Source organism: Miscanthus floridulus, chromosome 15 (assembly GCF_019320115.1).
Source record: "Miscanthus floridulus cultivar M001 chromosome 15, ASM1932011v1, whole genome shotgun sequence".
Lineage (NCBI taxonomy): Eukaryota > Viridiplantae > Streptophyta > Magnoliopsida > Poales > Poaceae > Miscanthus > Miscanthus floridulus.
In genome coordinates this window covers 87,217,263-87,228,421 of record NC_089594.1, presented here as the reverse complement: position 1 = coordinate 87,228,421, position 11,159 = coordinate 87,217,263, and the positions used below count along the sequence as shown (strand labels likewise).

At 54.0% G+C, this 11,159-nt stretch overlaps 1 protein-coding gene and 1 pseudogene across 1 annotated transcript; one reads left to right on the top strand and one right to left on the bottom strand.

The window, feature by feature from the left end:
* Nucleotides 1-3,236: 3,236 nt before the first annotated feature.
* On the top strand, nt 3,237-4,951 carry LOC136508784 (THO complex subunit 4A-like). The gene is made up of 4 exons (XM_066503560.1): nt 3,237-3,472; nt 3,905-3,973; nt 4,074-4,261; nt 4,874-4,951. Exons 1-4 carry the CDS (start codon nt 3,287-3,289, stop codon nt 4,932-4,934), a joined length of 504 nt encoding a protein of 167 aa, XP_066359657.1. The 5' UTR covers nt 3,237-3,286; the 3' UTR covers nt 4,935-4,951.
* Nucleotides 4,952-5,610: 659 nt separating this feature from the next.
* Nucleotides 5,611-8,363, bottom strand: LOC136507859 (uncharacterized; annotated as a pseudogene).
* Between the last annotated feature and the right edge of the window lie 2,796 nt (nt 8,364-11,159).

The following is an 11,159-nucleotide window of genomic DNA, read 5'->3' as shown; positions in this document are numbered from 1 at the left end:
GAGTGTTACACTCGGCAAACGCAAGTTTCCTGAGTGTTTTTTTGTCGGGCACTCGACAAAGGTTGCCAAGTGCCAAAAAACACTCAGCAAACATTTTCCGCAAAAATAAAAAAAAACATTGCCACCACTGGCCGCCGCCCACCACGGCTGCCACCGGGCCCGCGCCCACCACGGCCGCCGCCTCCTCCAGCGCCCAGATCACCACCATGCGCCGCCAGCACAACCCATGCACCACCACCACCACCACCACGCCAGCACCACAAAGCCCGCCGCCACACTGCACGCCGCCAGCCACCCCACCAGAACCCTAGATTTGTGCCGCCTGGGAAAGGAGGGGGCGCTGGATCCGGGGAGAGGGCATCGGATCTGGCGAGAGGGCGGCAGATCCGATGAGGGGGGCCGCCGGGGAAGGAGGGGGCCGTCGGGAAAAGAAGGGGGCACCAGGGAATGAGGGGCCGTCGGGGAAAGGAGGGGGCGCCGGATCCGTGGTGCCACATCGCCGGGAAAGGAGGGGGCGCCGGATCCGGGGAGAGGGCGTCGGATTCGGCAAGGGGGGCGCCGGATCCACATTGCCACGCCACCGGGAAAGGAGGGGGAGCTAGATCTAGGGAGAGGGCGTCGGATCCAGCGAGGGGGCGGCAAATCCAGCGAGGGGGACGCCGGGGATGGAGGGGGCCGCCGGGGAAAGGAGGGGCCGCCGGGGAAGGAGGGGCGCCAGGGAAAGGAGGGGCCATAGGGGAAAGCAGCGCCGACGGATCCGGCGAGGGGGCCGTCGGGGAAGGAGGGGCCGCCGGGGAAAGGAGCGGCCGGGAGAGGAACAGAGGGAGGCAGCGCCGGCGGGAGGAGGGGCGCTGGGGGCCGAGAGGAGAGGGGTGTTGGGTGGAAGAAGGGGTGGGGACGGGAGCGAGGTGGGGCGTTGGTGGATTAAGTACGATATTTTCTGTTTGCCGAGTGTCCTAGATCTGGGCACTCGGCAAAGTTTTTTTATTTTTTTTCTTCTCCTTCTTTCTTAGAAAAAGATTTTCTTTCTTTGCCGAGTGTAACAAATAAAACACTCGGCAAATCCCCTCTTTGCTGAGTGTTTTTTTGACATTCGGCAACCCTCTCTTTGCCGAGTTTTTTTTGCCGAGTGTTTTTAGAGCAGCACTCGGCAAAGAACTTGTTCGTCGAGTGCCCGAGGAAATACACTCGGCAAACATAAAAACACTCGGCAAATTTAACGTTTTCGGTAGTGACCGGTAGTGACCCAATCCATCTCTAGTAATGTATAATGGGCACAAGAGAAGAGAGTAACAACTTACTTTCTCTTCTCCATTTGTGGTAAATTACTCCTTGAAAACCTTTCAACTATAACCTGCAAATAGAAGCTAACAATTCAGGAGTGCCATGTTCATCAAGCAATAGATGCCAAACATATGTATTGATGGCAAGAGGGAAATGCAGAGTAAAACATAGGTGATAATTTAGGTGGATATATATGATCAGTTTCAGTTCGGTTGTTCAGGGTACCCAAAAACTTATTAATGATTTAGATTATAATTTGCCAAGTAGACTCTCATGAATGAATGTAAGAACGCTTGAGCCTCAAAAAATTGATTTACAGGAGCATGGTGGACATAACTGAAAAGAGAGGAACTGATGTAATCTGCACAGGTCAATCAATAGTCTAGCATAATTATAAACAAAATGATGAAACCCTGAATGAACCACCAGGCCCCAGCATGAGAAAGACTGGGATATCTTTTTCGAGTTCCGAACTCCGAAAGGCTAGAATTATGTGAGCAACAAAGGATTCTCTGAATCCTAAAATCCGGTGTGCTGTTTGGTTCTACCAATATCCGCATATACATGATGATGATTGATATCGTGTGGAGGAGGATGAATGGAAGTGGAAAAGGAGAGCAGTATCAACTAATTAAGACTACGAGTAGTATAGTACTAGTAATAATCGATTAGTGACGCGAACACGAAGAAGAGAAGAAGAGTCAGGCTCAGGCCTCAGGCCCTGAGCGCCTAGGGTTTGGAAGGCAGAGGCTAGCAAGCTGGGACAGGAGAAAGGAAAGGGAATAGAGAGACTTGACATACGGGGATCCTGGCGGGGTAGTTGGCGATCATGGCGGCGGATTCCTGGAGCCTCTCATCTGCACCCCGACCCCAAGCATGCATCAGGAATTACTCAATTAAGTGCACTGCAGAGTGAGATGTGGACTGAGAGCTACTGGCCGAAGGTGAATTCTTGCTTGAAGGGCTTCATGGCGGATCAGATCGAATCGAATCGTCGATCGCTTTTGCTTCAACTCCTCGAAAATTGAATATTTGACACCCAATCCGGGCGTTAACATCCAATTCGTACGTCGTTGAAAATTTAATACTTTGGCTGCGAATTCGTTGAAAACAGATGTTTTCTTCTTCTTTTCTCCATTTAACATTTTTTTTCTTTTTTCTTTTGCTTTCCAAGGCAACGTACCTTGCCTTATCCATCCATTTCTTCTAAGAAACGAACGCATCTCTCTCTCCCGTACTCATTTTTCTTTGGCTCTGTTCGTCACGCCGCCGCCGCTCTTCTTTGTTCTTCACGCCGCCACCGCTGGGTGCCGGAAGAGGCACAGCCGCTGGCTGGGCGCGCGGGGGGCCAGGCTGGGCGTGGGGCCGGTCGCCGATGCTGGACGAGTCGGCCATGCGTGCGCGCGGACGGTCACCGGTGCTGGGCGCCAGCGCTAGCCAAAGCCCGCCGTCTTCGGCTCCGCCGCTGATGGAGGCCGTCGGCGCAGGCCAGAGGCGCCGCAATGGTTGAGCAACAGCAGGCCAAGGTACTTTGGTCATTCAGCGTTGCCTTGGAAAGCAAAAGAAAAAAGAAAAAAATGTTAAATGGAGAAAAGAGGAGAAAACACCTGTTTTCAATGAATTCGCAGCTAGAGTGTCAAATTTTCAACGACACGCGAATTGAATGTCAAATATTCACAGGCCTGGGATGTCAAATATTCAATTTTCTCCCAACGAGAAAATCGGCTGCCGCTGCGGGAGGAAGAAGATGACTGAGGAAGCGACCGTGAAGCAGTAGCTGGGCTAGGCTGGGCAGCCTGGTTCCGGAAAAAAAGAAGCCCAGCCTAAACCAATTAAGTCATGGGGGCCCATTTCAATGGCATACCTACAATCTGGTAGTAGCCCATCCAACTAGTTGTCGACTTCTGTCGTCACGGCTCCACATCTCCCTCCCTCCCTCCCTCGCTCGCCGCCGCCCTGCTCCTACTGCCGCCGCCACCGGAGAAGGGAGAGAGCATGGCCGATGCCCTCGACATGTCTCTCGACGACCTCATCTCCAAGAGCAGGAGCACCCACCAACGCCCACGCGGGCGAGGCCCTGCCTCCGGAGGCGGAGATCCCTTCCTCCCCACCCACGGCGCCGCGACGCCGCTTCAACACCCGCGCTGCCGCAACACCTTACCTCCGACGCGCAACCTACTCTTTCAAGGTCAGTGTCGGAGATCCCTTCCTCCCCACCCTCTCCATGCTGCTGCTGCTGCTCCTAAATCCTAATTGAAGTTGAACTGCACCAGCCCTAATCACTATTCACTGAGTGAATCGCACACACATTCGCGGCCCATGGCTTATGCTGGATATAGGGCCATCCAGCCCCAGCCGCCGATGGTCTTCGCCCTCGACGAGCCCACCAAGCTCTACATCTCCAACCTTGACTACGACGTCGTCTCCAACGACGACATCAAGGTCACTCTTTTTCTCTTGCCATAAACCGTGCTGGTATATCTGATTCATCATTTGATAGTCTAGTGTTGCTTATATTACTGCAAGGAAACAAACAATTTGATTCTCCCTATTTTGCTATGCTCCACCATTCTATTTCTACCCAACCAACATGCTCATCCTCCCCTGCCTGACTGATCAGGAACTCTTTTCTGATGTTGGCGATATCAAGCGTTACTCCATCAACTATGATAGGAGTGGAAGATCAAAGGTAGGTTACTTCTGAATTCTGATGCCCATGCTCTTTACTCTTTTCTATCTCATCAGCCTCAATGCTCATTAATTACTTTACTATGGCTCAACATTGGCAGGGAACTGCAGAGGTTATCTTCTCAAGAAGATCTGATGCTCTAGCTGTCGTTAAGAGGTACAACAATGTGCTGCTTGATGGCAAACCTATGAAGATTGAGATCATTGGGACAAACATTGAGGCACCACCGCCACCAACTGCTATCTTCTTCAATCCACCAGCTAGAAACTTCAATTTGCCTTTCAAAAGGTCAGTTAGTACCATCGTTCTTTGCCATATGCAGTGTATTTTTCTCCCCTGATGAAAAAACATTGCTTTCCAAGACTACTGTGCTGCTTTTCAGTCATTAGCTTCACTACCATTCCACAAATGCATACTCTGTTAGAATTTCGACTGTGCAGCATGGTTTCTACAGTACACAGGTGTGCTGATAGTGCAAGCAGAGCAGGGATTATTTGTCTTTTATCTAGGGACTCATATTAAAACTCCCAAGGAACAAACAAAAAGCTACATCTCTTTTATGTCATGTGGGGAATAAATAGATATAAGTCACATGCTCAGATTAGTGACAGAAGTATATATAGGACCCATGGTATTAAGCTTTTTGTTGACATTTGACAATCACCTGGAAACTAATGCTCATAAGTGTTGCCTCCACATGATAAACGAGTGGTTTGGGAGTGTGTGCGAAATCTGTCAAACATGTGATGGAATCAGAACCGAGTCTTAGTTACTGTGATTTGCTAATCTAAGATTGCATTGTCATGTGAATCAACAGTTTTGGCAATGCTTTGCTCCCTAGTGTCTTTTTTTCTCTTCTATAAAGATCTCGAGTAAGAAACCAGCACAGAAATTTTGCAGTTGGCCTGGAAGAGGGTGCTGGAGGATGGCCTCAGAGCAGAGGTGGATTTGGTGGGCATGAGCAAGGGCGTGGTGGGCATGGTGGGCGTGGGCGTGGGAGAGGGAGGGGGAGGGGGAGGGGAGAGGGTCGTGGTTAGAAAGTTTCTGCTGAAGATCTAGACGCGGATTTGGACAAGTACCATGCTGCAGCAATGGAAACCAGCTAAATGATTCTGGCACAGCATTCATGGTGGGCAGTAGCCAGTATGTCTTCCTGTGTCTCCTTCTGTAGGAATAGATGTTGACCACAGTATAATGTATCGGATCATGAGCGGGTGTATTAATCTGGAAGGTCAATTTGCCTTGTGAACATGTTGGGTGATGAAATGGAGAGGATGGAAGCATTTGCGAGACGAGGTGTTTTTGTGAGAGGAGGCTGACTCTTGTTCCATTGTAGGTTTGGTTGCTTCTTAGTTACAAACTTGTAGATGGTAATGGAATATATACAGCATGGTTCTGATATTCTGTCACAGTTCATGTTGGATGTCGCCGCTGTGCAGTTCAACTGCATGATTATTTTTTTAGCCTGGGCACAAGTCAATCGGGTCTCTCACGAGTTGCCAGAATTTGTGGCATCGTTGGTTGCTTGATAACCTGTCTCAGTTTTTCAACTCGGAGGTAGCCCCTTGAGCTGAAAGGAGTATTTGTGAGCTTTTACTATGTATTCTGTAGAAGAATGCATGTGTATGGATCTACCAATTAAACTCTATCAGTGAGTGGTGAGTTGCAGGTTGTTGAGGTCTAGGATGTGCGCCTCCAGCAGCTGGGCCTCCTTGAGGATCTCTCCCATGCACAGGGCAATGGAGCCCAGGCAGCACACTAGCAACAATCTCTCTGGTTGCTGCACGCTGTCGTCGTCGTCGCCATTCAGCAGCAGCAGCTTTGCCTCTCGTGCCTCTGCTAGGAAGGAGCCCACCACCTCATCATCCTTGTAGCAGCAGCTGCAGCCGACGCCACCTAGCCGCTGTCCCAGCCTCAAGATCGACGACCTGGCCCTTGGCCTCTTTGCGTGGTTCCAGCATCTGGAGGCAGTGGCTGAGGGAGCTGGAGGCGAGGCTGCTGAAGCACCGCTGCTGGATGGTGTTGGCGTTGGTGTCATCGTCCACGTCCACCTGCTGGTGCCGGCGTGCCTGGTGGTAGAGCTGCAGCAGCTGCACCATCCTGCCGAGGCTGCCCTGGATCTTGTCGTAGCAGGCCGCTCGGGAAGGGCGGCAGCCACAGGTAGGTGGGCTCGGTGCCGGCCTCCGTGGCGTACTTCCTCAAGAGAACCAGCTCCTCCTGCACCCTCTTCAATTCTGATGAAGGTTCAGCAACTAGGCAGCAGCAGTCTGCCAGCACGGCGATGCAGCGGGTGAGCTGCTCCCTGGCCTGCACCGACGGCCTGGCTCCGGGCTGGAACACAAGGTCCGCCAGGACGGCGCAGGAGATGCCTATGAAGGTCTCCACCAGGCGCACGATGGTGAAGGCCATGGGAGCCTCGTCGTAGCGGCGCCCCATGATGATGACGACCGACAGCGCTGGCCGCCACGCCGCCGGCGGGGCCGTAGGCGCGGCTGCGTTTGAGGAAGGTGGCGAGGACCATCCAGGGGAGGAGGGCCACGAAGCGCAGGCCCATGGTCAGGAGCTGCTGCTGCGACATGAGCAGGCAGCACAGCACGCCGTAGATGGAGCCCAGGGCGGTGCCGTGGGCGCGCGCCACGGCCACAGCCCAGGTGGATTCACGCTCCGCCGTCATGGTGGTGGCGACGATGAGGCCCGACCAGAAGCCGTGGTCGTTGCTGAAGAGCAGGCCCAGCAGGACGGCAAGGCCGAGCGAGAAGCCGCACTTGGCCGCCGCCACGAGCCGACGACGCCGAGGCCACCGCCAGCTGATACAACCTGCTGATGGGCCGCGTGTCTGCTGGTGCTTGTTCGTCGTAGCCTTCTCTCCTGCAGTTGCAGTGGTTGCCTCTGCTTGTGAAGATGGATCGTCCTGCCCCACTTGCTCCAGTTCTTCTTCTTGCTCTAATAGTAATTCTTGCCCTGTCGTCGTTGTTGTTGCCAGCGCTACCTGCTTGGCGTTGGGCATGGCAGCTGCCTCTGCCGTCAATGGCGTCTCGGGACCAGCACCGCAGCAGCGACGATGGAGCTGATAGAGGGAGAAGATGAACAAAAAAGGCGCCAGCTGCTGGCGCTCGTGGTAGTCGTAGTTGGTCGGAGTTGGCAAGTAGCAGAGGGACTTGCTGGCCGTGGCAGTGGCCGTGCTGGATAATCCAAATCTCCTCTGCTTGTTGGGCGTGAGGAGGGCGAGGCGTATTTGGTCCCTCATCGCCATGACAAGGCCGACGACCATGTTTTCCTTATTGTTGTCGTTGTTCCTCCCATCAGAATCAGGGTGGCGGCCGTCGGCTTGTTGCATCGTAGCGAGTGCGATCTGCATTCCCGTCAGGGGCATCTCGATGCTGCTCTTGTTGTCGTCCACCACCACCATCGCTCGCTCCCACCGCAAATCCTCCTGCACGCATGCATGCACAAGTCAGCAACACGTACTGTAATTAATTGTAACAAACGACACTTATTAGCTTACCTTGATGGCGTTCATGCGGTTGAGGAGGGTTGTACTTGCGGAGGCCAGCCGGTTGGCCTCCGACATGCACGACGCCATCTGCCATCGCCGCTGCCGGCTGCACGCCTCGGCCGCCACACCCACACCAATAAAGGCGTCAGCCAGGACCCTGACCCTCTCGGCGGCAACCACCTTGTACGCTCTGCTCTTGTCCCTGGCCTCCCGTGTGGCCATCCTCGGCCAGGGAAGCAGCACGGCCAGCAGCGCCGCCGCCACCCCGAGTGCCGTGCACGCCACCACGTTGGCCGGGTGCAGCAGCGCCAGGCCGCGGCTGGGGCGCTCCCCCTGCTGGAACCTGGCCACGTAGATTATGATGGCCTGCCCCAGCGCGATCCGCTTCGCCACCGGCCCCACCGACTCCGGCAGTGCCACCGCGAACGCCGTCAGCGCCACCACGGCCGACGTGGCCACCACTGACTCCACCGCGCCCGTGCAGTGCGCGAGCAGCAGCGCCGCTACGGAGGGCGCGGCGCCCATGAGGGTGCCGTGGAGCGCGCTCACGGCGCCGTGCAGGGCCGTGCCGAGAGTGGCGTCCGTGACGAGGATGACGGTGACGACGTAGGAGAAGGCCGGGAAGGTGATGTGGCGGTGGAGGGCGGCCGGTGCGTAGAGGGAGACGAGGGCCACGATGGTGCAGGCCAGGGCGGCACGGAGGCCCGACGACTGGGACGAACGCCAACGCCCCGTCACCAGTTGCCGCACCACATCGTCGTCTTGTGATGAGAAGGAGCCGCTGCGGCAGGGTGGTGGCGGCGGCGGCGGTAACGACTTGTTGGCCGCTAATGACTGTACTAGCTGCCGCTGCTTCGTCGCCGTTGTTGGTGTCATTATTCCTTTCAGTTGCATTGGCACGTACATACTACGCACGTGTTCACGCGTTAGATATGAATAACTACAGATAGATTCCCTTGATATATGGAGGATACCTGCTGTGTTCTCCAAGCGAATGGCAAGCTAAAGTCGTAGCTAACAGCTCAAGAAATGTGTAAGCCGGCAAGGCATGCAAATGCAAGTGAATGCAGCCACACGTACAGCTTGCCTATACTATATAGAAGTGAGCGAGCGAGCGAGACGACCTAGCTAGTGTGGCAACATCATCGACACTGACTGTAGGTGAGATATATAGATCATCGATATATAGGGTACGTAAACCAAGTACACATAGAGTATGTTAAAGTTGTGCGTCAGCGTGCAAGTGCTTTCTTTGGTAGATTCTTACTTTGTGGTTTAATTTGTGCTATGCTAGATCGATCATCGGTGGATCTTAACTTTTTGGTTAGTTATATATATACATATTGGGTGGCGCGGCGCACAAAAAGTAGGATGTTGTTGCTACCTTAGTGGCCATTCTTGCTACTCCACTGCTTTCGGATCAATGGACGTCATACATATATTGACTGACCCCTCCTCATTCATCCACATATTTATTCGATTCGATGCACGTACTGTATTATATTACCTACCAAAGCTGCATGCATTATTATTTGTTTTACCCTCTTTTATATATATGACAGTAGTGTGTCCATATGTCCCACCAATAACTCTCTAACCTCATTGAAATTATGCACAAATATTATCGGTAAACACCAAACAGTAAATTTGTGTTATTGCGCGTCTGGCTCGGATGGTATGCTAAAAAGACACAAGGTTTATACTGGTTCGAGCAGAATGTCCCTACGTCCAGTTCGTGGCTGCTGCTCATGTTATTAGCACTGAAAAGTTCATAGTAGGGGTTACAAACGGGTGTGAGAGGGACAGGTCCTAAGTCTCTGATGAAAAAGATCGAATGGATGCTGAGAGCTTGGTTGCTGCTCAGCTATATGTGATGTGATGCGTGGTGTCTTGAATCGATCCCCTTAGTAAGGTTCCCTGTCTTCCCTTTTATAGGCCAAGAGAGAGATTGGATTACAGATGGGAGAAAAGAAGAAAACTAGAGGCAAAGGAGGTCCTTCAAAGATGTTGAGTCCCGCTGACAAGGCAGGCGGTGCCAGGGATAACTCCACGACGGGTACATGTTTGCTGATCCTGATAGTGCCGCGCTCGGCGTCTGTCCGCTAATGATGCATGTCCTGGCATTGTCAGCAAGTTGTCACGTCCCATCCCGCTCCGGTGGGCGGCGTGGTGGACCAGGGTGCTGATCCGCGGCCATATAGGGAGCAGATGGCGTAGTGACCGTACATCCGTTACTGTAGGTGACACGAGTTTCCTCCTAGACCGTAGTAGTTGTCGTGAGCTTCCGTTAGGATCCGTGCCCGAGGGCAGATGGCGGCGCCCACAACACTGTAAGACAAATGTCGGCGCCTACAACACTATTTGGGCTCTAACATGCTTGGAAGGTCTCAAAGCGTCCTTCTTGTCATATCCTGACGGTACTTTCCTGCAGGCATGCAGGGTATGGTCTTCGGTATTGCGATTGACTCGAGTGCCCTGCCTTATCTGCGCGCATTGTTAGGAACGAGTCGCGCGCAGACGTCGGGCGAGGTGGAGCCATCCCTCGGAGGTCAGGCGAGAGGGAGCCAGTCCTCAGACGTCGTGTGAGGCGAAGCCATCCTTCAAACGTCAGGCGAGGTGGAGCCATCCTTCAGACGTCGGGGGAGGCGGAGCCATCCCTCAGACATCGAGTGAGGCGGAGCCAGCCCCCAGACGTCGGGCGAGGCGGAGCCAGCCCCTAGACGTTGAGCGAGGCGGAGCCACCCCTCAGACGTCAAGCGAGGTGGAGCCAGCCCTCATACATCGGGCTGAGGCGTTCCCAACCCTCAGGGGTCGGTCGATAGGACGAAACGGAGCCTACGGCCTTGGTGGTTTGAACGAGGCGAGGGCCACTGAGAAATGTAGTCACATTCTTGATCGCTCTGATGAATTAGCGTTGATGGGTATCAACTCCTCCTCTTCGGGTACCCTACTATTGGTCCCCGATAGTAGCCCCCGAGCCCCGAGCGATTCGAGTAGAATCGTCTAGGGATCTTTTGACTTGCCAGCGGGTGCGCACGAGCGCCCCCGGTGGGTGTAGCCCCCAAGCCTGCGGAGGAGTAGAATACTTCTTCAGAGGTTTTTTTTGACTTGCCAGTGGGTGCGCGCGAGCGCACCCGGTGGGTGTAGCCCCTGAGCCTGTGGAGGAGTAGAATACTCCTTCAGAGGGTTTTTCGAAAGGGAGAACTCTGCGGGCCCTAGCTTTCTCTTGTCACCCATGGCGTGCCCTAGGGATGGCGATTCCCTTGTTGCCGAGGTCGGACCCTTCACGGGTGTGGTCGTGAGTTTTGATGGTTTGTTAGCTAGACAATTCAATTGGGGTCTTGGTATCCTGTTCGCAGGGATCCGGTTAGGGTAAGCCTGACTGAGACTTAATCGTGGGCCGAGATGCCCGTGGCGCTCGTGTGCATGGGTGCTGGATGCTTGCGGGGCCCAGCTATTTTCACCCTTTGTCGTAGGGGTGTTTGGAGCAGCCGTTGGACCCGTTGATGGGCCAACCGTCGGACTCCTAAGCCCAGACAGGCCGTAGATGCACTTTTGATCCATATTCCTCTTACTCGTAATGAGTCCCGGTCCGCCTGGGGAGGCAAAACGTCCGGCGAGTTTCCCGAAGGAAAGGATAGGGATTGCGTGCGCGTATCCCGCGGCGTGACGTTGTGGCAGATCATGGGA